This window comes from Phalaenopsis equestris, unplaced genomic scaffold (genome assembly GCF_001263595.1).
Source record: "Phalaenopsis equestris unplaced genomic scaffold, ASM126359v1 Scaffold000761, whole genome shotgun sequence".
Lineage (NCBI taxonomy): Eukaryota > Viridiplantae > Streptophyta > Magnoliopsida > Asparagales > Orchidaceae > Phalaenopsis > Phalaenopsis equestris.
This window is the reverse complement of record NW_018165201.1, coordinates 3,428,388-3,456,387: the sequence shown is the minus strand read 5'-3', so window position 1 is coordinate 3,456,387 and position 28,000 is coordinate 3,428,388. Positions and strand designations below refer to the sequence as shown.

General features: G+C 36.5%; 1 protein-coding gene across 2 annotated transcripts; it reads left to right on the top strand.

The window, feature by feature from the left end:
• Nucleotides 1–57: 57 nt before the first annotated feature.
• On the top strand, nt 58–27,742 carry LOC110030846 (polyribonucleotide nucleotidyltransferase 2, mitochondrial). Of its 2 annotated transcripts, XM_020733780.1 has the most exons (16): nt 58–486; nt 946–1,101; nt 1,196–1,366; nt 1,554–1,679; nt 1,758–1,919; nt 2,235–2,354; nt 3,573–3,710; nt 4,084–4,246; nt 9,546–9,671; nt 11,786–11,916; nt 12,358–12,577; nt 12,669–12,752; nt 16,620–16,699; nt 20,270–20,413; nt 25,874–26,554; nt 27,106–27,742. In XM_020733780.1, the coding sequence occupies exons 1-16, from the start codon at nt 106–108 to the stop codon at nt 27,217–27,219; spliced, it is 2,997 nt and encodes a 998-aa protein (XP_020589439.1). In that variant the 5' UTR covers nt 58–105; the 3' UTR covers nt 27,220–27,742. The 2 variants fall into 2 exon arrangements, with proteins under 2 accessions (XP_020589439.1, XP_020589440.1); XM_020733781.1 differs by lacking the exon at nt 58–486 and having other exon boundaries at nt 1,020–1,101; nt 1,221–1,366.
• Nucleotides 27,743–28,000: the final 258 nt, after the last annotated feature.

The window sequence follows — 28,000 nt, the reverse complement described above, 5'->3', positions numbered from 1 at the left end:
AATTATCTATATAGCTGGAAGTTTAAACCCTAATATTTATATCTATAAACACCGAAACCCCACCTCGCCGTGGAAGGAGAACACTAGCTGAAGCTGTCGAACCCAATGCCCTCCATGGCTACATCCATAGCTATCAAGGTGGCGAAGAATCCTCTCATCTCTGCACTTCCCCGCTCCCTAACATGGCGCGGCCCCGGATTCCGGCTTTTCTGCAGTAGCGGTCTCGATGTGCTATCACCATCACTATCTGAGCCGGAGCTCGACATGGAATCGTCTGTATACACTCACACCTTCATTCCCGGCCGAAAGTTGCTGGATTCCTTCAGGGAGGAGTTCGAGATTGGTTCTCGCACCATCACCATTGAAACTGGGAAGATCGCCCGCTTTGCGAACGGATCCGTCGTCATGACCATGGACGAAACCAATGTCCTCTCTACTGTTTCCTCTGCGAAAACGGATGGCTCCCGAGATTTTCTGCCCCTTACGGTACATCTCTGTCGCACTCCATTAATCGTATTGTTTCCTCTTTGTTATCTCGTTTTTTGACAGGAGTGTTAGTGTATAGATATGGAAAATCCTATGATTTAGTATAATTTGAGCCAAAACATGAAAAAGATAGTCTTTTGGGTTCAATAGAGGTGTTTGGAGAGAGGATAAGATGTGCACCCCAATTGTATTGCTTCTGGGCCGCATTAGAACTTGGTAGGTAATAGCATGGACCATGGATTTAAATACCAAAACAACCTTCAAGTATAAAGGTGAAAGACTATGTATTGATCGATTTTATCTAAAAAATTATAAATTTGTATCATGAGTTCAATTTCATTGCTTAGCTGCCACCGCATTGTTTTTTTATGAATGTGGAATTCCTTTGGATACATTCTTGTTGTGATTAATTTTATGTTCTATATTTCATTGTATATGTTTATCATAAACGTGAGAAAGGTTGACTATCAAGAAAAACAATATGCCCAAGGTGTCATCCCTACAACATTCATGCGAAGAGAAGGTGCTCCAAAGGAACGGGAACTTCTATGTGGGCGTTTAATTGATAGACCTATCCGCCCGCTTTTCCCTGCAGGCTTCTACCATGAAGTCCAGGTATTCTTTTGCCGCTCAAAAAATTTAAAAAGTACTTTAGGATTCATAAAAAAATTTGGTGCAAACCATTTCTCTATCACATTGTATGTAATAGGTTACGGTGAACGTTCTTTCATCAGATGGAAAACAAGATCCAGATGTCATGGCTGCAAATGCAACATCTGCCGCACTTATGCTTTCTGACATTCCTTGGGGGGGCCCTATTGGTATGATACGCGTGGGGAGGATCGATGGCAGATTCGTTCTTAATCCGACCATGGATGAGGTAATTTTTTCTATGGGGTGGAATTTCAAAATTTAATTTTCTAGCATACTTTTTTGATTTGTCCAGTGAGTAGTTTTATCGTAGGCTTTACAGCTTTGTTTGAACCTTGGTATTTATTTTCACTATATACTCTTATTTATTGAAGAGCTGGCTTTGCGAACCTAATTAAGTTCTGTTAATTGTGCAGCTGAGCATGAGTGATCTTAATTTGGTTTATGCCTGCACTAGAGACAAGACTTTAATGATAGATGTACAGGCTCGTGAGATAACAGAAAAGGACCTGGAAGCTGCCCTAAACCTTGCACATCCCGAGGTTAGGCTGATTGGTTGTGTTTGTTTTGTTTTCTGATTGATGAGTAACGTCTTCTTTACATATAATTATTTTGGCTAGGCTGTTAAGTGCATTGATCCTCAAATAAGATTGGCTCAAAAAGCTGGAAAACAGAAGAAAGAGTATAAATTATCAATGATCTCAGACAGGACAATTGGGAAGATCAAAAGTCTGGCAGAAGGACCAATTGAGGCTATTTTTACTGATGCGGCTTATGGAAAGGTGTTTTTTTTGGGTATCTTTATTGTTATCAATGTACTGTTTTGGCGAAAGATATATTTTTTTGGTTGTCTTATCTTTTCTTTTGTTACTATCTTACCTTTTTAGCCGTAAAAAATAAATTATTAGCCAAAGTGGCTATTCTTCTTTTTGTCTGTAAAGACCCAAATTGTGTTAGCAAGAGAAAATCTCAGGAATAATTATTCTTTGTTTCCTTATATAGGATATTCGTATTTGTTTTTAAGCATTAGAAAATTTGCCACATGCAGCTGCTTAGATCAATCAACTTTTTCTCTAATACATTTTTTTTTTTCGTAGTTTGAGCGTGGTGAAGCCTTGGACAAAATTACACAAGATGTAAGGGCAAAACTTGAAGAAGAATTTGATGAGGACAGTTTGAAAGTCTTACCAAAGGGTGTTGACATGGTTAGGAAACAGGTAATGTATGATTATTGTTAGGAATAAGTCTTTTCTTTGTCCTAATTCCACTTCTTCTCATTGAACAGCTTCACAAAGGTGCATTTTTGTCTGCAGCAAAGCATTTTCTCTGCAGAACTCTTTTATGTTTATTAGAATTGGATGCATTGCTTGTACAACTGGTTTGCAGAAGTAGAAGCCTAAATGTGGTCTGGCATAAGCAATAGGTTATAAGAAAAGGCGGTTTTAACTGTGGACCAACCTGCTCGGATTATTGATTTATATTTGAACTGGTTGGAGTGGCTGATTTGGTTTGATTTTTTATTGATCCGGTATTTGTATTTAGATAGTTTTAGGAAGAAGGGCCTTACTTTCTGATCGTCAGTAATAACATTTTATCTACTTGACAACTGGATATTGATCTTAAAGATTATCACACACCTAAAATTTTAATAAAAGGTAACTAGCCTATTATCATAAAGGAAATTGAGGTAGGATCATAATTTAAAGAAGCTATTTATTTTGCTTAACCCTCGTCTGGATGTCTGGTCGTATGACATACCAATATTTTGTTGTTACAGTTTTCTTATATGTATTTTTTAGGCTTCTAGCTTTGTTGTAATTTACTAGTAGCTTATTTCCTTAACTTGGCTGGGAATATCCATCTTTTATTTTATTCAAGGCTGTACACCTACTTTTTAGCTTCTTTTATAAAAAGCTTACCCACTGTATCAGGCTGCAATATATATTTGTGGTTCACTCATGTAGGGTTTGGGAAAGGGTTAATGTATGTAACCTTACTCCTCCATTAAAAGGAGATTTCTGTGATTTAAACTTGTATCGTCAAACTCAGTGGGTGCAACCTAACCAATGCTCTAAAGTTTGCTCTATTATTTTATGAGTAAAGTGCCAAAATAGTCCCTTTATTATTTCGATGGGGTCGTTTCAGTCCAATAGTTTATAAAAATACCAAACAGTCCCCGGACTATTTTAATGTGGGCTAAAATAGTCCTCGCTGACTAAAATGACTCTTCTATAAACTCTGGGACTAATATGATCCGTTGCAACATTCAAGTGACCATTTTGATACTTTTCTCATTATTTTTTTATTGTGCGTAATTGCATTTTCATAATATACAAATGCGTTGCATGATTTGGCTTGGTTGTAATTTTTTGAGCCGAATCTACTTACAACATAGTTAACGAAACTTCAATCTTTTTTTAACTTTCTATTAATAGATTGTTCGTAAAAGGATTATTGATAAAGGTCTGCGGGTTGATGGGAGAAAACTTGATGAAGTCAGACCCTTGCATTGTGAAGCTGGCACCTATCCCATTTTGCATGGATCATCAATTTTCTCTCGTGGCGATACTCAAGTATGGATGTTGCTTTTAGACTCATCTTCTTGATGTTTTCTTACTTGGATCTTATTTCTCACATGTAAAATTTAGGGAAATTTACATAACTAGCACACAATTCTTATGTATTTTCATATCTCATTCCTAAACTTTCATATTTAAATGCATAACACTTTGATGCTTTAACCCGATGCATGAAAAAGTGCATTCTACTTTTAAAAAGTGATAAAAGTATTATTTTTGATGTGATATTAAAGATTTATGTGCTATGTGTGCATATATGAAAGCTTAGGTGCGAGATATTTAATTGTGTGCCATGAATGTAAATACCATTCAAATTATCTTATAAAAATTCTTAAATTCTCTGAGATTCTCAAAATCTCCTATATAGGTTTTGTGTACTGTAACCATTGGGGCTCCAGGAGATGCACAGCGGTTGGATTCACTTGTTGGCCCCTCAAAAAAACGCTTTATGCTGCATTATTGTTTCCCACCATTTTGTATTAACGAGGTTGGCAAACGTGGTGGTTTAAATAGACGTGAAGTTGGACATGGTAGGTTGTCTGTGTCGTCCTGAAGCTCATACATTGTCGGTGTTAACATTTTCAACATTTTAGAACTTATTGTAACTTTTTTCTTACTGTTTGGTTTGTTGAACTTTAATGTCACAATTTGTTCTTTTGATCCAGTGTCTGCCAGAAGGAAAAAGTATATTATGTATTTGTGAACGACTTTCACACCTAGTTATTAGCTAGCAATATTGTAAACAATACATAATATTTTTTTTTTGGCCATTTCAATACCACTCAAATTTTTTATATTACATTAAAAATACCACAATCATTATTTTTTAAAAGAGCATAGATTTATGACACTAAGGTGTTACGAGCGTAAATATCAAACTTTTGATGTAAGATATGTAAATAAATAAGAATTGTGTGGTATGCATATAAATTTATTTTTTATGATGATATTTTAAGCAAATTATTGATGTGTTGGCTATCAGTTTGATGATAATATAACAAAATTATCAGTCTTATGCTCTATTTTGTTGCGTGAGTTTACAAAATTGGTGGTTCTCGTTGATGGTTTCAAATCGCATTTTCATGCAAACCAAATAATTATTTATTTTCTTTGTCTGCCTTTATCATTTTCTCATCGACTTTATTAATTATATGTTCTTCTTAAATTGACTTGTCTTCTAAGCATGCATACATACATGGATCTTCCTGCCATGTCCATCTGCTGCATGCTTTCTTTATTACCACACACAGGCAGAGCCACTGCTTTACCCTTTGTACTTTTGTTTAAGGGACATTGATACCGGAGTTAATTATAAATGACAATGGAAATGCAACTTTTATTACTGAAATCAAGTAGAGATTACGACCAAAGACATTTAAAACTAGAAAATTGGAAAAGACACTGCACAAACCCAACTAGGGTTTAGGTTGAGGGTGGCGGTGCTGCAGCAGTTTTCAGGGAAATAGCAAGTATGGAGGTTTGGAGGGTTGGAAGGCAATAGTGGAAGGCCACGGTTGGCTGTTGGATGGCTGGAAGGTGGGCGACAATAAGGTACTTGGATTGGAAGGTCCTAGACCGCTCAGGCAATCCCACGAAATTTCTGCCCTGCGTCAATCTCCCGGGGTTGGAGGAGCTTTGACCTTATTCTTCGAAGCTTCTGTTGGCAAGTTGAAGGTGGCGGGGTTGTTGTAGCCTCTGAGGTTGAAAGGTCTTCAATTGTGTCGATATGAGAACTCAAGTCCCACTGCTGGTTGCATTAGTTCCCAAAACACCTCAAGAGCTTTCCTCACGAGCAACGACCCATATCAATGCCATCTTCGGGGAGTACACTATTGAGTTGAATTGGCTTGCTTGTCATGTATATGCTATTGAATCCTCCCAAAGTAACTCTAGGCTAACTCAATCAGATTTGAAGTGATGACAGCCGAAATCTCCTCGAATAGTGTCATCTCTGGTGGTAACCTGTCAATCAAAATGTCTTGAAACTCTCTCTGTATGGGTTACCTTATGCCTACCAACCTGCTATTTTGTCTTGCAGTCCCTTGTCATCACCAAGATTGATCCTCTCGACACTCCTTTACTGGTAAGATCACCTGTAATCGCAAATTCCGTAGAAGGTAGAAGAACTAAGTGTTTGCCTTTTTCATGAATGAATAGGTGTTCCTGAACCCGTCATATTGAGTTATGCAATCATATTGCCAAGGTCTCCCTAGCAAAATGTGACAAACATTCATTGGCATCATATTGCATCAAACTTGATCCTGCAACTAACTACCAATTGAAAACTTGGCAAGACACTTGTTGTCTATGTTGATCAGGTTCACCTTATTCAACCACGTTAGGGAACACGATTGGGAATACCTCTGAGTCATGAGACTGAATTTCTCCATCATTTACATCGATGTCACGTTTTTGCTGCCCCCTCCATCCATGATGTGACTACATACCTTCTTTTCACGGGGCAAATGAGTGTAGAATATGTTGTAGTAAAGTCACTGTTGCTTTCTCATAGCCCAATTTAAAGGTCTCGTAGAACCAAAAACAGTTCGCCCTTATCTTGGGGAAGCTAGTACTTCTCACCCTTTTCATTAGTCGTCTCTTCCTTGCTCAATTCCTCCACTGCACCTTGTTTGGTGAAGAATACAACTTAGCTCGTCATGCAGCTGGAAGCAATTTGTCCAAAACCATGATGTCTGAAGCATTTCTTGGTTGGGGTTGTAGTGGGCTTGCTACTTTTTTTAGGCCTCTCACTCGGAGGGGCTGTTTTTTTATGCTGACAAGCGTGATCCACTCCCCGATACATGCTCCTTTTGAGGTCTCCAAATATTGGTGGCTGTATGACTGGCGGTGGTTACCTGTTTTGCTTCAACTGTCTTTCCACTTTCAATACTAAGGTTTGCATGTCCCTCAGTGTCCAATGGGTTTGCAATTGGACCACATTACTTATGACGGGCTTTAAGCCTGCCAAGCACCTAGCTATTGTGTGCTTCTATGTCTTCTTCGGCTCACACTTCAACTTAAGCTGCATAAATTCTACCGCGTACTCCTCAACTGATATCTCCTTCTGCTACAGGTAGTGGAGCTTCAAGAAAATCCCGACGGTAGTGTGTGTAGGTACTGTCGCTGCATCGTCTTCTTCATTTTTTTCCAATAAGTGATTCAGTTTTGTCCTCTTTATCTCTCTCTATTTATGTTCTTTCACCACAAAGAAGCATTTTTCTTTAGCTTGATGACGGCGAGCTTCACTATTCTGTCATCATGCTCCTCCTTATATTTAATAATTCACTCAACAATTTGCATCTACTCAAAAAAATCATTTGGATCTATTCTCCCTTCAAATTTCGTTGGGTCTACCTTTTTTCGAGATCTCTTTATTCTCCAATAGGCACATCATCTCTGTGTCTTCTAACGGACATTCCATCTCTGTATTCTCTAACTTGCATCACTTCTATGTATCCTCTAACAGGTGCTTCATTTTTGTGTCCTCTAGCAGACATCTCTTATCTGTATCCTCCAACAGACACCTCATCTCTATCTTTTAATAGGCACTTCAGCTCAAGTCCTCCATTGATACTTTACCCCAAAGCGTTGTTGCTCGTCTTCTTCTCCATTAAAATTATCCCTACGGAAGGGATTCAATTGTTTTTCTTGTGCTTTTTCACGGATTTCAGTATTATGGTCGACGGTGATCCCGCTCTGTGTTCTTTCCACAATTACATCGAGCTAATGTAGCACTTCATGGAATAGTTGTTGTATGCGTCCATGGTAGATTCTTGATCGGATTCCAAAAATTGTCTCATCGGGGGCGTGCTTAGGGTTTTGGGTGTCAGAAGGTGGAAGGAGTTGTGATATGGGGAGATGCTATAAGCTCTAGGATATGATTTTGGTTAGACTAGCTATGATACCAAATAATACCAGATTTAATCCCTAATCACCACGAAAATGCAGCTTTTATTACTGGAATAAAATTGAGATTACAACCTATGACATTCAATACTAGGAAATTACAAAAGACAACACAAACCCAACTAGGGCTTAGGTCAAGGGTGGTGGTGGTGCTGTTTACGAGAAATAACAAATATGGAGGGCTGGAGGGTTGGAAGACAAAAATGGAAGGCCACGGTTTGCTGTCTGATGGCTGGAAGGTAGGGGGCAGCAGGGTTTGGTGAGTTAGCTGCATCTGGGAGGTTGCTGGCAAGTGTGTTGGAAGGGTCGGGGAGGCTCATGATAGCAATGAAGGCGCCTTTAAGGGGGTGGCAGCAAGGTGTGAGGTGGTTGGGTGGTAGGCGGCTGCCTTAATATAACAAAGAGGCTGTTTTCCGGGTGGCTGCAGTGAACATAATGACGGCGGCAGTGGAGGGAGGGTTGTGAGATGCAAGGAATGGTAGTTAAACACTACCTCAAGGCGAGTTAAACCCGGAACACCCTTTCGCCTTTAAATAAAACCCTAAGAGGGAGAATTGGAGATGCTGACACCTGTTTTGACAAAAAACAAATAAAAAACTGACTGCAACACAACATAAAACAAATATATATAGCTTAGGCGAAAGAGGAGTGGCCCCCACCCAATGGGCGACAACGCCAAGCGATCAGATAGATCACGACCCATGGTTTGCTTAGACCAGAAGATCCCGGACCTCCCAAGCCATCCCGCGGGATTTCTGTCCCGTGTTCGGAGCATCCCGCTCCCTTGTCAAACATTTACATACGTACCACATAATTCTTATGCATGTACATGTCTAACACCTAAACATTCCTATTTACATGCATGCCACTCCAATCTTTAACATCACGACAAAAATATCTCCGTCATTACCTTTTTAAAAGTAAAATACACATTTTCATGCATAGGTTTATGGCACCATGGTGTCATGAGTGAAAATATCAAACTTTAAATACATTTGAATGCCGTTGTATTTATGTAAATTTCCCTTTGTTTAATCATTGCACCTATCCTGTCTTTAGAAAGTATGATTATGCATTTGCAGGCGATGCAACTTTCTCCACTTCAGTATTTAATTGTTGTATTCGCTAAATGATATGGCATGAAAGTGACATTAGGATCAAGAAGGATGTGCCATACAACCAACACAAAAGAAAGAAAAAATACAATCACTTTGGATAACAAGATTTATATGGCCCAACTTAAATCAAGCCTAAACCCGTGTAAGGGAGAGAGCCCAATTCGCTATCAAGCAAGCGACAATCATAATGTACAATCTAATAACTCCCTTTCCCAATTCTCAAGTACACCCACACCCGATAAAGAAGAGGAATACCCTTGAATTCACAGGGAGATTACTTTGCATTGAGGAATTCTTGGTTTTTTTGAGGGCATTTACATTTATAACACATATTTCTTATGTATTTACATATCTCACACTTAAACTTTCATAGTTACAAACATTGCACTTAAATCTTTAATATCACATCAAAAGTAGCACTATCATCTCTTTTTAGCAGTGAAGTACACTTTTTCATGCATAGTTCATAGTATCAAAATGTTATGTATGCAAATACGAAAGTTAAGTGTGAGATATGTAAATAAGTAAGAACTGTGTGCCATGTTATGCAAATTTCGCTTTCTTTTTTGCATGCAGCATGAAGCTGCTAATTTTGCTCTAGAATTGAGAGGTTATGTCAAAAAGGAAGAAAGAGGGCTCTCTAAATTGCTTGTTTGCGAGCCCTAGTAAATGCCTTCTATGTTATAGCTGTGGATGAATCATATATGTGGAGAGAGAGAGAGAGAGATGCAGTTTAATTTTTTTCTGAACTTCCATTTGTGTTGAGCACAATTATTTTTAAATAGACCTGTTATGATCATCTCAGGAACTCTTGCTGAGAAGGCTTTGCTAGCTGTTTTACCACCAGAAGACGAGTTTCGATATACCGTTCGTGTTAACTCTGAGGTCATGTCGTCTGATGGTTCCACATCAATGGCATCTGTCTGTGGAGGTATTATTATTTTAAGTTTGGAAGATTTACATACATAACACTCAATTCTTATGTATTTACATATCTAGCATTTAAACTTCAATTTTTACATACATGCCACCATTCCTATGCAGGAACAGATGTCTTTCACTTTTTAAAAGCTAAAATGATCGTATTTTTGATGTGATATGAGAGACATGGGTTGTATACATGTAAATAATAAATTTTAGGTGGTAGATATGTATATACGTTGGAATTATGTTGTATTTATGTAAATGCTCAATATTTACCTTTTCACAGCAATATTTTACTTGTTCTGAGAATTTGTTCATGTTTTTTTTCTTTTATTCTCAAGAATTAATACTCTATGCATAAAGTTCTATGCAATTACCGTTATAAACTATGTATAGTGAAGGTTTTTGAACATTGGACGTTAATTTTTAAGTTTATGAAGTATAAATACTGATGTGAGACATTGGCGCACCCCATAATGACAGGAACAGGGACACGAATTGTCCTAACTATAAAAAGCCGCTAGGAATTGTACTAAAAGTTCTTAGCAATTCAATATTAGCTTTTTAGATAAAACCAGTAAATATAATTTATTTAATCTATTGAGTAAAGGTTATAATCAAATTTATGATAACAGTAAGTGATTTTAGACATTTAATGTAGTTTTATGCCTATGACTATTGACAATTCTCCATCTTAAGCAGGGAGCATTTTGATTATCTAGTTCAAATTTGATACAATAAATAAAGAAAACTATAAGTTCAACTTTAATGATACAGCATGTATAAAGAAATACTATATTTAAACTGTATTCAATAGGTGTATTATTACCAAGTCAACAAACAATTATATATTTTTTGATTTCTTATTTTATGTTTAGCTTATATAAGGCTGTAGCATGAATTACTCATAGGTACTTTTTCCTTTGCTACTCTAAATTATTTAAAAAAAATAAAATATCAGAGTTTCTTGAAAGAAGTTATTGGAACTTTTTCTAATTACTAAAATCTACTTTTTTTTAGTGCATACAATATTTTGCTTCTATCTTTTATTGTTGACTTGAATTGGGTTATATTTTTTGGAAGGCTCATAATCATGATTTTTTAGAAGGTGGAAATCTTAGGTTTTCAAAATTTTGATAAAATGCGAAGTCGCCATTGAGTGCTTTTTTTTGTGGGTGGGCAAATTTATTACATCTAATATTTCTTTCTAAATTTTGTTAACTTTTTTTCGTAAGTATTGGGCAACGTAAAAGGTCTCATGATGCCTATTCGTTCTAACACTATGGCGGCATATAGATGGCCTACATAAATTTTTATATAAATGATTAATATATCTTTACAAACAAGATTTCTTATCTATGCATTAGCAAATCCCAAATGTCATTTTAAATTGATTCCAATTGATTATTAACATCTTCATCAGAGGACCAGCAGTGCGGTACATTTAAGGCAAAGTAAATTCGTCATTTTAAATATTAATTTGTCACGAATTGTTATGAAATTCATACTTTTGTTTATTTGTTCTTTTCTCAAGTAACCAGAATTAAATTGTTGAAATGGTGTAGCCTATGTGGAGAGGATATACGGAAAATTTAAATTAAATTGAAAGAACTGGATATCTCGGAAAAATCTGGCATAGGCTATGGATGGCTGATAAAAGTTTAGCTGTAAGATTATTTCATAGGATCACCACAAAAGTTATTTGTTAATTCAATTCTTTTATAATCATTATAATGATTGTTGTTCTGTGGTCAAATTGGGAGGTGCGCTTTCTTAATTTTGTAGTCCTTGTCATTATGCTGCATTTTTTGTGGAAAATTTACATACCCAGCACCCCATTTTTATGCATTTACATATCTCACACCTATACTTCCATATTTACATATATAGCACTTTGGTGTTTTAAATCTATGAATGAATAAGTGTATTGGACTTTCTTAGAAGTTGTAAAATTGCTATTTTTGATGTGATATTTAAGATTTGAGTGGTATGTGTGTAAATATGAAAGTTTAGGTTTGAGATATGTAAATGCATAAGAATTGTGTGCTATGTATGTGAATGCTCTTTTTTTTTTTTTTTCAGTTGCTCCCCAAGTCCTGATATTATATATATTTTCTATAGGTAGTTTGGCTTTGATGGATGCTGGTATACCTGTAAGAGAACATGTTGCAGGTCTTTCAGTGGGTCTTGTCAGTGAAGTTGACCCAACTACTGGGAATATGAAAGATTACCGCATCCTTACGGATATACTTGTAAGTTTACTTTCATTTTGTCAATGTAATTGTCATCATTCTTTTTACAGCTTATTTGATTTATGTGAATTTTTTGGGATAATTACAGGCATAACTATTGAAACTTTGCTGTTTACAAAACTAGATCTTATGCCATTTTTTGAATTACCAAACAGGTGCATTTACAAGTGTAAGATCAAACCATAAGAAATTTGATAAAAATAAACAAAATATGGGTTGGGGTTTTATTTTGAATTTTGATATTTGAGTGCAAATTTGAAAGAAAGTATGAAAGAGGGTGCTTATTTTGTAAATATCAAACTTTCTAGTGCTATGTATAGAATAAAAGCAGATTCGATTTTTTTCATTTCCTTTAAAAACATGCATCTGAAATTTGTTGGAGTTTCTTCACCGTTTGATATTCGCTTTGGTTGTTTATTATGTCCTTTAATCTTCTATAAGGGCCTTGAGGATCACCTAGGAGACATGGATTTCAAAATTGCTGGAACAAGGAAAGGTGTTACTGCAATTCAATTAGATATAAAGCCCGCCGGAATTCCTTTAGACATTGTATGCGAATGTTTGGAAACTGCCCGAAAGGGTCGTCTTCAGATACTTGATAGGATGGACGAAGAACTAAGTTTGCCACGCATGTTGAACGATGGAAATGCCCCACGACTAGGTCGCTTTCTATATATATATATCTCTCTCTCTCTCTTGAAAACGCTTTTCTGTAATTTTGGAATTATATTGGATTTTATTGGTAATTTCAGCTACTATGAAGTTGGATGATGAATCTCTTCGCCGCTTGCTTGGCCCTCTGGGTTCGCAAAGGAAAAAAGTTGAACAAGAAACAGGTACTACCACCATCTTGCTGTCGGTATCGTACTTACATAATTTTAACAATTATGGAGCCCGTCACTTTAAAATACATAGGGGAGAAAAGTGCAACTTGGACATTCATGGTTGGTGATATCTTGTATTATATATTATTTTATTGGTGTTAACTGCACATTCATTATATGAATTATAACACTTCAAGACAATGATTGGTGACTACTTTTATTATTCTTTGTAGAATTAGAGGAAAAACTCCCGTTTTCTCATTAAAACAAATAACAAATGTATATAAGGTTTAGATTGACCCTCATAAAATTGGAGGGAAATTCAAATCATCGCGATTAAAAAAGAAAGAAATAAAAACACAATAATGGATTTATTAAGGTAGAATAATTTCTCCCTCTCAATCATAATAGCGAACTCACGATTTCCTAAACCGAACATGCATATCTATACTCTCCTTTAAGTTGGGTTGTATATGCCGTACATCCCAAACTTGCTGTTGAGATCACTGAAGTGGCGCCGAGAAAGAGTTTGATAAGAATTTCATTAATCTGATACTGAGGTGGGATATAACTTAACTGAACTACCCCTCCATTAACCTTCTAAGAGTTGAAATGTTTGTCAATTTCTATATATTTGATTCGATCATGGTGTACCATATTTTTTGAAATATTGATGGCTGGCTGATTATCAATGAACATTTTAATAGAGTTTTGGCTCTCCATGTGAAGTTTTACTAGTTGTTTATTTTGTCAAATCCCTTCATAAATTCCTAGGATCAAAGCATGATACTTAGATTTTGTACTGCATCTTGCCACCACAGCTTGCTTTTTTTGCTTTTCCAAGTACCAAGGTTATTCCATACAAATAAACAGTAACCCGTGGTAGATCTTCTATCAGTCAATTATCTTGCTTAACTAGCATTAGTATAGATCTCAATGTCACAGTTCTCAGTTTTCTTGAATATCAGTCTACGTCTTGTAGTCATCTTTAACTACCTCAGAATTCAAATGACTACTTCAGATGACCAAGCTTTTCACAACATTCACACCATTGTCTATTCATCTTTGATTTAATGTCCTGTGCTAATTTGCGAGTGTATAAAGTCGAGCTGTCAACATTTGATGTAGTGAGATTACCCAGCATCATGAGTTTCTTCCTCCTCTTTTGTCTTCGTACTTCTACAAAGACTTAACGAATTGAGGGAAGAGGGTTGGTCCCCATTATTCTTCCTCTGACTTCATCTGGCTCATTGTTGAGTTTTAGAAGGAATTTGATGGTCCTCTTTTGTTCAACAATGGTTTGTGAAGGCGGAGTCTCATGAGCATTTCCATGTGTATATTTCATACATATTTAGTTGGAGCCAATATTTGGAGAGTATTTGACTATTGAGTAAGACTCAATTCACCTTGTCATAGGTCATATAATCTTGTTCATTGTTAAAAAATTCAGAGATGTTGCTGACACTTAAGTTGGTTTCCCTGGCGGCATCCTAGATTTATCGTTATTTTGTAAAGGAGAAAATTTTCTCCAATTTCCATGGTCATGGAGCTAAGAAGCCATGACATGACCATGTGATCTTCAATTTTTCATATCCGATGTTTAGGATCAGTTACTTTTGGTGTTGGATTTTCTTTGTTGAGATAATTATCTTTTCATTTATCACAGATGTACATTAACGAAGATTGAGACTATCGGAGGAAATTGTTGCCATTTAGTTTGTAATTGGTGATGTAGGAATAGACTTCAAATATTGCAGAACCAAATATCTAGGTTTGGGGTCAGACATTACTTATGAAGTGGATGAAATAATTTTCAAGCCATATTGGGCTATCATCAGGATTTTCACTGAAGAAGAGATTGTATGTCATCAACACATAATTTCCACTAGAAAAAGAAAGTCTGTTGCCAATACAAAATTTCCACTGGAGAGATAAACTGCCTGTCGCCAATACAAGATTTCATTTGTAAACTGTCTATCGTCAACGCATGATTTTCGTGAGAGGGAGAGGGAGAGAGTTCACACCTAGCCGGGTGGAATTGATTTTATTAGAAAGTGGAAGTCCCGGCTGTAGGCAGGAAGGATAATATGATTCCCACTAAACAGTGCCACAATCGCTGTTTGCGAGAAATCAGGCGATGGAAATGCTGTTTCTGCATAGTGCTCTGCGTGAAAACAATGTGAATTGCTGCTTGCAGGAAAGGAAACAAAGAAAGAAACTTCTATGCATATTGTTCAACGTGAAAATATCGACAGTCACGAGCGCTTACATGAAATGATGCTACAGAAGCCTGCGGGTGGCAGTGAGAGTCTGGAAAGCTTGGCTGGCTTCTGCGATCCAGTAGGGAGCCGGGAGGATTCCGTTGCTGAAAAGAGATCTAGGGTTTTTTCCCTAGCTTTGATACCATGTAAAATTAGAGGAAAATCTCATCTTCTCCTTAGGCAAATAAGAAATACACACACACACACACACACACACACACACACAACTTAGACTAACCCCGATACAATTGGAGGGAATTTCAAATTATCGTGTAAAGAAAGAATAAAATAAAAAATACAATAATGGATAATTAAGGGAGAATAATTTCTCCCCTTCAAATGTAATAGCGGACCCACTATTTTCTATACCGGATTCATATCAACAATCTTTTTAACTTTTATGAATTTAGCTGAATTTGTGGACTAAAACTAAGCCCATGTACTCATAAAAAGAGGGGAAGAAAACACTTTTTCTGAATGTCTGATTTGTGCAAACGTGGGATAAGAGTTACAATGTTGCATTTAAGGGAATTTACATACCTAGCACATAATTCTTATGTATTTACATTTCTCACAACTAAACTTCAAATTTATACATTATAAGGTACATCTTATTTTTAGAAAATTGTAATAGTACTATTTTTAATGTTATATTAAAGATTCGAGTACTATGTGTGTAAATATGAAAATTTAGTTGTGATCTATTAATACATAAAAATTGTATGCTATGTACCTAAATGCCTCTTTTCTTTTTTATCAAATTCTCAATAGTTTGATCCTGGTACGAGTAAATGCATTGGTTCGGTAGTTCAAAAAATGACCTTTGTTCTAGTTTTGTAAGTTTTAGTATTTCTGAGTGCTGTTTTGTGTATGTAATTATCTGTTTTTTTTAATCCAAAGTCTAACAACGCCTTTTGCTGAAGTGTTTTCTTCAGCATGCATGGCCTTTAGTTGTGAAGGCTTATAGTGTAATAGCTACATTGACAAATGTATTCATTTGTTGAAACAGGGTTATTACTGGCATAAACATGCTCTTCTAGATTGTTTGCGCAAAGCTTTTGATGTCCACTTAATTGTACTTCTGTCACAAACTTATTATATTTTTTGGGCATTTACATACATACCACAATTCTTATGTATTCATATCACAGACCTAAAAATTCATATTTACATGCAAACATTCAAATATTTAACATCACATAAAGATACCACCATCACTATCTTTTTAAAAGTTAAATACATTTTTTCATGCATGGGTTTATGACACCAAGGTCTTATAAGTGTAAATACCAAACGTTAGGTCTTAGATGTGCAAATTCATAAGAATTGTATGGTTTGTATGTAAATTTCCCCATACTTGTATATATTTCTTCTTGCTGATCTCCATAAAGCTGTGCTCATCTCTAAATTGTACACTTTTCCGTTCAGTTATTTTTAGTGTCGGTAAGCTAATTTTTTTTTTACTCCGATGTTTTTTATTTATTTATTTTTTGCAATGTTAACATCTACTTTGAGGAAGATAAACAAATGAGTTCTTCCTGTATGAAATTGATGTTTTCTCTTTTACTAATCTTGGACATTTCAAACTGCTCACTTCCAACATGTCTCTTTTGAATAGGAGCTAGGATTGCAGTGAGTGATGGGATAGTTACCATAGTTGCTAAAAACCAGTTAATTATGGAAAAAGCTCAGCAGAAGGTACTATCAAAAGTCTAATACGATATTGTAGATCTTGTTTTTGCTTTCTAATATATTTTACTTTCATATTTCTTTATTTGCCTATCTTTGGTGACAAATAAGGTGGAGCATAAGATTGTTTTTAAGTTTTATTTCATCTTTTGACCCATATTTATAGAACTCCAGAAGAATTATATAATACGAATGTATGCACAATCAAGAATAGAAAAAAATTAGTTATTCAATTGTTTCCCAATAAATTCACTCACATAGATTGGTTAGTGGGTGCACAGCGTTTGATAAGTTGGTATGCAGGGAGCTAATCTAGCAATAATTCATGAAAATTAATTTCATGAGCACATAGGTCGATGAGGTGGCATGCAAAAAGCTGATTCAGGCAAATCATACGAAGATTAATGCTTAGTTAGTTATATAAGTTGATATCTCCCATTAAATTGCTGTTGTTTGGTCAAGAAGCATTAATTTACTTATAAGAAGCTAATGTGTTTATTTGGTCAACACCTTTGTAAATATTTCTTGTTATTTGAAAGTTCGTGAAGTTGTGAGGAATTGAATTAATATGACTATTGAAGTCTTCTTGAATTAAGTGATTATAAAGTTCAATATGCTTGATCTGCTCATAATATATCTGCTTGCAGCAATTTGGATGACACTTGTATTATCAGTATGCGGAGAATATAGTTTCCATTCTAGATAATCAATTGCCAATATGAGCTCTTTCAACTAAAATGAATTTTCACCGATTGAAAAACATTGCTTGATATTAGTCACTGCAATTCGAAGGGTAGGACATTATATGTTATCTCAGTGCATGAATTCGATTTCAATGGTAAATCACTTGCAATTTTTTTTGACTTCTCCTACTTTAGCTGAATGTCTGGCCAAGTGGGCCATGATACTGTTATAGTTTGATATTATATATCCCCTAGTAAGCTATCGAAGAACAAACTTTGTTCAATTTCTTTGCCTATTGATGCACTTCTTCATTGATACCAGAGTTAACCCACACTATAATGGAAATATAAATATTATTACGAAAATTTAAATAGGTTATAACGACGACTCCTCAACATAAACAATACAAACGTGTAAACGAAAAGGACAATGACGACACTGCAAAAAATAAGAAAGGAGGTAACACAAAACACATAAACGGCTCTCTTTAAGGGAGAGCAGCAGTTGACAGAACCAGAAGGTAGCGATGGTAGTGTTGGAAGATGACAGCCAATAAGTGGTTGCTGTGCTGGAAGTTGTGGACAACGACAGGAAGAGGACTGGAGTTTTGATCAACAATAGAGACGGGCTAGACATGAAGGGCGGTTGTAGGGGAAGGGAGAACAGGTTGCTGGGAGGTGAAGGGGAGAGCTGGACAATAGACTTGCGGCAGTTGAAGGTTGTGGCAGCAAGGCTGGAAGGAGATGGGGTGGCCGACGACTAAGGGAGGTGAAGAAGTAGAGGTAGGGAGGAAGATAGGATGAGATACAACACCATCTAAGAGTAGGATACAATCTTAGCAAGGAAAGAGGAAGCTCATACGTAATCTGAAAATGACAATCAAACATAACCTGAACGGTAATTCCAGCAACAAGCATCTAAATAAACTCCCTTAGGTGGGAAACAAGATAGGAAAGGAGAAAAGATAGAACAGGAATGGAGGAAGTGGGCTAGCGGCATTGCCGCCCCTTCCAATTGCCATTCTGGCTTGCAGGAGTCAGGTTTGTTCTTCCCAGATGCCCCTCGGCTTCTTAGGAATCGAGACCGGCCCACAGAGGTCGTTCAATCTTGTTCGGGGCCGTAGGAGTCGGGATCGGTCTCCCCAGATGCTGCTCGACCTCGCGGGAGTTGGGATAGACCCCCATATGCCGGTCGATCCCTCTTTGGACCGATTTCATTAGACCGGGTTCGCTCAGTCTAACTGTCTGTCATTTCAGCCTGCTAGCCTCAGCCTCACGCCAATCTCTTAGGGTTGAAGGAGCTTCAACTTCATTTATAGAAACTTCAAATTCTTCATCTATAATCCCAACAACACCTGGATCCTGCTAGCGATTGCCCCATCCTCCAAGGTACTTGAGGTTCTTTCCCAACTTACGAGTAAACATCCACATCAGTACTATCTTCTGGGAGTTTACTATTGAACTGAATTGAATATTTCTCCTTGTTGCCAAGCACTCCCAAAGTCATCCATGACCAGTTTAACCAGATCTGAAGTGGGGGTAATCTGAACCTCCTCACACAGTGGCGGTGTTGCCCTTTGTCGTGCCTGTTTTGTGTCCTGAGCTGGTGTCTCTGTCCCATCATCTGTTGTCATCACCAAATCTCGTCCCACCGATGCTGCTCTACTGGTAAGGGCTCTTGTGACCTCGGTCTCCGCTCAACAAAGTAGGATGATATTTTCCCATCTTTGGTGAATGAATATGTGTTTCTAAATCCATTGTGCTGAGTCCTCTTATCAAGCTGCTACGTCTCCCTAACAAAAGATTACAGACATCCATAGGGACCACATTGCAGAACACCTGATCCTGTAGCTAGCTCTCGATTGAAAACTCCCTCAGGCATCTTCTGTCAATACTAATTTTGTTATTTTTCAGGCACGTCGGTGAATACGACTGGGAATGCCCCTTAGTCATGATGGTCAATTTATCAACCATATGGTAGAAACCACATTCTTACTGCTCCCTCCATCGATGATGAAACTGTATACCTTCCCTTTCATGGTGCACTGGGTATAGAATATATAGGGAGAAAGCCACTGCGAATTCCTCGTATCAATATTGGTTTGTAGGACCTGTCGAACTACGAGTGTTTCTCCTTTGTCTGGTGGAAGATGATACACCTCACCTTGTCCTCACCTATCTCCTTGTTGCTAAGTTCCTCCACGACGACCTGATTCGTGAGTGTGACTTCCCTGCTCGTGGGATAGCTGGAGGCTATGTAGCGGTAGCCATGACATCTGAAACACTTCATGGTCGATATAGTGTTGGTGCAATTCTATCCATAATTCATGAAAATTAATTTCCAATGCATGGAAACAACACTAAAGAAGATTGTGCAAATGCTAAATTTATGAAACAAGAATGCATTCTTACTTGAGAAGAAATATGAATTTATTTTTTTCCTGTTATTTCATAAACTTAAGCCTAAAAGCAACATCTTTTAAGAGTTTTGTAGAGCAAAAAAAAAAAAAAGACATCACAACCTTCATTCTTATGCACATTATTATCATGGTAAGCACGAATTTATCGCTTTTTCCTCTCATCTAGAGGAAGCCATGTCATAATTGGTTTATTCTAAAAACTATAAGGGATGAGATTGTGGTGGTGCTGACGGACTTGCGAACAGCCGCAACTTTTCTATTTTTTTAACTCAACAAGAAGCTTCAACATTCCTTCTACCTTATCTGCTCATAATTAAGTTCTATTTGATCAGGATAATTTACCTTCTTGTTTGGGATACAAAATCTGAACTCTTTATGTTCTTTAAAATGAGAACATCAGTTGCTGACATGGCATTGAAACTTTGAGTTTACACATTTTGTACATGTGTTGATATGAGATTTTTGTAATCTTGTAGGTTGATTTTCTAGTTGGGCGTCAAATCCAGGTTGGTTCCATTTACAAAGGTGTCATTTCCTCGGTTAAAGAATATGGTGCATTTGTGGAATTCAATGGCGGCCAGCAAGGTCTTCTTCATATATCTGAGCTATCACATGAACCGGTGAGCATCAGCATTAGAGCCTTCTTGATTTATAAATATTATTAATTAATGAAAGTTTCTTCTAATAACTTTTTTTTGTGCCATGTTTATTTTGCTGAATCAGAATGCATAATTAATTTTCAATAAACTTTCATTTTCTTGTTTTATCATAACTAAAAATTCAATCATATAATTATGTTTTTATTCTTCTTTGTAATTCTTATTTAACTGACTACTGTTTATTTGTGTATTATGTCGCAGTATCAATCAACTGATTCTGTTAGCTTATCTAGCAGATGACATATTTTAAATCTTTTAGTTGTTTTTCTGCTTTTGCTTAATAGCACAGTTTGGTGCTTGGGTTTTAGGAAAGGTCTTATTGCCCGATTTTACAAGGTGGGTCGCACATCTTGTTACCTTTTTTGTCTAATTGCAGACGATAACTTTGTGAGAATACAACTAAAGATCATGAAAAAATAATTTATATTCATTTAAAATTAGATATTTGTGGCTGTATGACAAGTTTATAGCAAAATGACATTTCAGAGTTCTAAATCTAAGGATGATTATATAGCTATATCTATCAAACTTATAATTTATACGTAATCAACATCTTTTTATAGTAGGTAAATCTTATACTCACCAAAGCATATATCACTTTATTCTCATTCTTAACGTATTACTTTGAAGTGAGTCTACAAGATCTAAGTCAGTGTTACTTACTCGACATAACTAAAGGAAGGACAATTCATCCTCTACCACAAGGATGATTACCTTCGTAACAACGATAACACCAATCTAGGGTTCCTAGATATTGTGGAAAGATTAAGGGATGGGTTAGAATATTAATAAGATGGATAGCAGTAGAAAAATAAAACAGGTGATGGTGATGACTAAAATTCAAAACAAATGGCGGATGGACAACAACTTGTCAGCAAGGTGGATGATGCAGAAAGTTTTCAGACATCCGAGAGAGATCACCACCTCGATTCAATCAGGCTATATACAGACCACCTTAGAAAAACTTATGAATACAACACTCCTTAAAGAATATTAGAGAGAAAACTATCTCTATTGTAGAAAATAAAAAACTAGAAGTCCCAAAACCCATGTTCATCACATATCTAAATAATCAAAAGCAAAATAAACCCTAGTTACCATTCTAATTAGGGCACTTTGGGGCCCATGGACTGGCAACAACTACTAGGCAAGAAAAATCTTGTCGTTTGGAAATTCAACGAGATAGAGACAATAACTCCCGCCTCAAAGGTGGGACCCCATATCACTCAATCCCAAACTCATGAACTTCACTAGGCACAAAATCATCAAGTATCAACAAATTGATAGGAACGAGAAAAGTTTTCGCAAAAATTAGAGTAGAAATAATAGATTGTATTCTGCCAACACCAACTCAAAACGATACAATTCGGAGTACATAAATGATAAACACTTACAATTCGAATGGTAAGCGATTTCTCCTAAAGCCTAACCCTAAGATTCAATAAGACAATCATGCCTCTCCTAACCCTAGACATATTAAGCCGTATTTATTCCCCACAATAATTTGTCATTTGTCTCATGCCTAACATAAGGCTTCAAACTATTTTGGCAGGCTTGACACTGACGTAATTGAGCACGAGCCGGACGGTACTATAGGCATGGGTCTAACATTACTCCTCTCTCAAAAAGACACATTGTTCACAAGGTAGAAGAGAGGAAACTCCTGCTAGATTAGGTCGTATGACTCCGACTCATAAACTGACTCGAGTCTGACTCCCGCTGTCAGTACTTAATTGAAATAAACGATGGGCTTTTGACATTGTATGAGGACTGCGCCTAACCTATAGCTTGAAGCATCCGTTTTTACAATGAATGGTTGGTTGAAATCAAGTAACACCAGCACATGTACACTTGTCATGTGCTTCCTTTTAACTTCTCAAAAGCCTAGTTTGCAATTTTCCCCCACTAAAAGTTATTCTTCTTTAATTGCTCCATCAATGGCCACGTAATCGAACTGTAACCATTCATTAACTTCCGATAGTATCATGTAAATCCTAGAAATCCTCAAGCCCCTTCAATGTTTTAGGTAGTGGCTAATCCAACATAGCAGCCATCTTCGATGGATCTGCCAACACCCCTAGTATTGTCAACACATTCTTTAAATAGTCAATGTGGTCTTTCAAGGAACGACTATACACTAGGATAACATCAAAGAACACCAACACAAATTGAAGAAAGCTGGAGAAACATGTATTCTCTTATTTCTTAAAGATAAAATTACAACTCCTTATATAACAAGGAACGACTAGTGCATGATTAATTACAACTTATCAAATAAAACATCTTAAGAATGAAGGAAATATGACATAATAAGAAGGGAATAAAAGAGAATAACACTAAAATAGAAAAATTCAAAATTCCGCACCCACTCAAGGTGGGTCATAGATGTTGTAAAGACCCAACTTGACATTCCAATTAGTGAAGCTACCTACTAGATAGAGATTTATTGAAGACATCATCGACTTTAAGTTGAGTTGGAATGTATATTTGGTGAATAATGCCTTCATTGACCTTTTCAGAGTACAATATCCATCAATCTCAATTTGCCTAATTATTTCATGATGCATGGGATTCTTTGTAATACTAATTACAATTTGGCTATCATAGTACATCTTTATGAGAGTGACAATGGAATATCTCAACTCATTTATCAACCTTTCAGATCCAAATTCCTTCACAAATTCTCAGAGTTAGTGCCCGATACTCAGATTTTATACTATTTTTAGAGATCTCTGCTTGCTTCTTGCTTCTCCAAGTGACAAGGTTTCCCCATACATATGAACAATACCCAAAAATGAACCTTATGTTCGTGATTTTTTCTGCCCAACTAGCATCAATGTAAATCTCTACATTCCTATTGTGTGATTTCTTAAATAGTAACCCTATGACAATAGTCTTCTGAAGAAATCTCAATAGTCTATAAACCATTTCTAAATGTTATTCATTCAGACTATTCATATGTTGTCTCGCAATGCTGACATAGTAAGCAATATCATGTCTAGTGTGTGATAGGTAGATAAGCTTACCCATACTCTCCGTTATCTACTCTTTTCCACTTGTATCTTTTCTTCCCTTGAATGTAACTCTTTGTTGAAATTCACAAGTCTTAATAGATTTGCACCCAAGCATGTTCTTTTAGTAGGTCTAGGATGCACTTTGGGATATCACATTACTCATCTTGGACCTGACAACTTCTACCACTTGTCGCTTGCTGCCGCCCCTTCCATCCCTTTCCCTGTTTGTCGTCACCCTTTCAACCCTTTCCATGCTTGTTGCCGCTTCTTCCAACCCTCCTTTGCTTAGTCACTGGACAACCTTCTTCTAGCTCTCTGGGTCACCCTACAATCTACAAGTCTCTGTTTCCATCACCTTTGTCCACAACCCACCACCTTCAAACCTCGTCTTAATGGGTATTTCAGCTACTCAGATGTCACGTTATTCCTTCCAAGTGCTGGCACTCGAGTCGACACCCGATTTCTTTGCTCCATCCCGCGGCTCCAGATTTGCCTAAGGCAGCGACGTTGCCCTGATGCCGCACGAACTCTTCTGATTGCTATAGCTCGCATTTTCTCCAAACGTTGTCGCTCGATTCCACGATGGGTGGTGACAGGTTTGCGTGAAATTCCATAATCTTCTTTACCATTTCTTCTAGGGCCATGAATCTTCCATCCATGGACGAGATCCGTTGCTCCATAGCCTAGAAACACTCCTTCATTCAATATCTGATTTGACTCACCTCTCTCTCTAATTTGTTCTCCAAGGCATCGACTTTTCTAGCCTCCATTACTTCCAAAGCAGTTTTGATCACGAAGGCGAAACTTTTGTATGTCGCGATTCCGTCGTTGGCTTCCCAGCTAGCTTGAATCGTGACAATATTGTGAGGTTTTGTCACGAATGCGCCCTATACGCCGTAATCCCAGTGTTGGCTCCCAGCTAGCTCGAATCATGATTGTATCAAGAGGTTTGGTCACGAAGGCGTCCTGTACGCTGCGATTTTATCGTTGGCTTCCCAACTAGCTCGAATCGCGATTGTAGAACGAGGTTTTTTCACAAAGGCGGAACCCTATATACTGCGATCCCTTCATTGGCCTCCTAGCTAGCTTGAATCAAGAGGTTCGGTCACGAAGGCGGAACCCTGTTTTTCGCGATCCTGTTGCTGGTTTATCAACTATCTCAAACCGCGACTGTATCACATTACTTCCAGGACGTTGCTCTGATACCAATTTGCTAGGAACGAAATAAGTTTCTACATGAATTAGGGCGAAAATAATAGATTATAATCTGCCTTTATCAAATCAAAATGATACAATTGCAAATACATAAAAAATAAACATCTACAATTTGAGAGGTAGACGATCTTTTCCAAACTCTAACCCTAAGATTGACGACACAAATTACACCTATTTTAACCCTAAACCTATTAAGTCCTATTTATACCTCACAATAATAACTAACAGATGACTAAATTGGTCTTTTAGTCTTTTGTCTAATATGTCTTCAATCTATTAGGCGGGCTTGGCATCGACTCAGTGGAGCACGAGGTTGACGATGCCTTAGGCTCTGGTCTAACAAACAGCTCTTACTACACTCAATCATCTGAGATGCCTTTAACCCAATTTTAGCATAAATTCTATCTAAAATGATGTAATGATATAGAGTGAATCAGAGGGAGAGAGATAAAGATGTAAGGGAAGGAGTACTTTGGAGGTTGGAGAGTTGTGATAATATCAAGAGAAAGAATACAATGTCCTATAGGACCATTAAATAAACAATGTCCATTATCCATATAAAATGGTTGATAATTATGCACACCGTCTTTTTGGTTCAATTCTCAGTTTCTTAATTGGTTGAAGGCTTAAACTTATGACACACACAATTTTTCAAGCTTTTTTAATGCTTTCTAGCACTTTTAGTGAGATTTATTTACAGAATGTCCTCTTTAACTTTGTCTTCGCTGACTCTTACCTTTTTTTTTTTATTTCAAATGTATACAGAGCCTGCGTTTAAATGTGAGTACTCATTTCGCTCTTGTAGTAGTTAGGTACTCAAAACTTTGATGAGTAAACTGCCAAATAGTCTTCACTATTTGGGTCATTTTAGCCATAGAGTTTATAAAATTGCTAAATTAGTCTCCCAGTTGTTTTAGTGGGAGCCAAAGTAGTTTTCACTAGGAACTATTCCAACCCAAATTAAACGAAACTAGGGATTAAATTGACATTTTTATAAAATTCTGGGACTAAAGCGGCCTTTTGCAAAGAATTAGGTACCATTTTTACACTTTAATTATATCTCAAACTTTAATTATATTATTTCTTATTATGGTTGATGCCTTACCTTCTGAACATTGCTTATCTCTATATCGCTGCAAACCAACAAAGAAGAAAATTTGAAAACAGAAGTTAAAACATTTTCTTTGCACAGCTATCAAAAGTCTCTGATGCTGTATCTGTTGGCCAAGAACTATCAGTAATGTGCATCGGTCAAGATGTGCGTGGCAACATTAAATTATCTTTGAAGGCCACTCTTCCTAAGCGTGGATCTGAAAAAAAGAATCTGGAAAATAGCAGTCCAGTTTCTTCAGATAGACAAGCTGTTAATATTTGGCCCACCTTAGATGATGTACCAATTGGAGAAGAAAACTCAAAATTTTCTGTTCTCAGGACTGAATGTGAAGGCGAAATTGAAGGCGGAAGTGTGCAAAATTCTGCATGTTTGACGTCATCTGTTGTTGTTCGGAGTGCTGCTGAATGTGATGCCAAGGATAATGCCATCTCCCGGCACGCACATAAGAAAACTACGACAAAATCTCTTCCCAGACCTTACAAGTCCGTCCCTTCGCAAAAAGAAAAAGTGTCAAGTAGATCTAGAACTGGTGTTTCCTCTGAAAAAAGTATTGCAAGTATGCTGAATGTTTCGTATGCTACAAATAAAGAAGAATCCTTACCTCTGGATGTATGCAAAACTAAATTGTCTAGCGTAACCAATGTTAAGATTAGTTCATTAAAATTGGGAGATAGATTTACAGCAAAGATATACCAGATACGCGCACATGGTTTGGTACTTGAACTTGCCGGAGGTGTGCGGGGAATGTACAAATTTGAGGTAATGTGGTAAACTTTTAATTTTTTATTCAAAATGCTGCTTAAAGTTTTCTGCATTCTTGTAGTTGATTGTGCTTCAGAGCCATTCCTGCAGACCAAAATATCACACATTGTTATGTATTTACATATTTGACACCTAAACTTTCATATATAAATGCATAACACTCTATTTTTAACATCACATAAAAAATACCACTATTGTTAACATTTTAAAACTGAAATACACCTTTTCATACATAGGTTTAGGACACCAAAGTGTTATAAATTTAAGTATCGAACTCTAAGTGCTAGATATGTAAATCCATAAGAATTGTGTTGTATGTATATAAATTTTCTTTTGCAAATCTGTATTTGATTTTCAAAAGTTTAGTAAAGTGTTTTTGTTTTGATGAAACAAATTTGAGTGTTATGAACCTAAATATTAAAATTGAGGTGTTAGAGATGTAAAATACAAAAATTGTGCTGTATGTATGTAAATACCCCTTAATAATTTTAGTCAGCGGTCATAACTTTGCTGGCAGCTAACATACACCTGGTATTTTGGCTTTGTAGGTAAATGGTAGAAAAGATTTTGAAGCAGGAAAAGAACTTCACGTTCAGTGCACGAGCTTCTCAGCTAAGGGAATTCCTGTTTTCTCATTGTTGGAAGACGAAGTAATGCAGTAAAAAATGTCAAAAATGGTCCCTTGACTTTTTGTCTGATGCCATTGTAGTCCCAGTGAGAGCTAAAATAGTCCTATTGTAAGATTATTTCAACCCATATTAAAGAAGTCTAGAGATTAATCGAATACTTTTATGGACTCTGAGACTAGAATGGCCGTATGCTAATAGTCACGGGACTATTTTTACATTTTACTCCCAAGTAATTCTGAAGAGGAAATCCATCTTTTGGCCAACTCCACAAGAAAGATTAACTTTGTTTTGAAGATTTTATGAGAGATGGCTCTAAGTTGGTGGTGAAATCCTGAGTTCTTTCCTGCTATTTGAATGCAAGTAGAATTCATTGCCTGTATAATTTAGCCTTCTGAACAGGAAAGGAGAACCCGCGATCGTCTTTTTTAATTATGTAAATCAATGGCTGTAGATCTTGTTTTCCCTCTTAAACTGTATTTTTTTTAATTTTTTGATTTAACTTTGTAAGTTTGATCTTTTAATGGAAGGCACGTGGAATGATTAGTTCAGCTTTTTATTCATAATGAAATTTTTGTATTGCATGAAAAAAACTTATTTTATGCTTGGTTTTTGATTATTGATGATTTATATTTAAGCCGAGCATATAGAGGAATGATGCCATCTAGGCTTTATGGTGTCCACTCAAACTTCATAGTTGATTGTAGATTTTCCATCGATATGCATCTTGTAATCTTATTATTATTATTATTATCATTATCATGATTTTTGATGTAGCACATTATTATGGATCAAAGATGGAGTCTACAAGTACAAG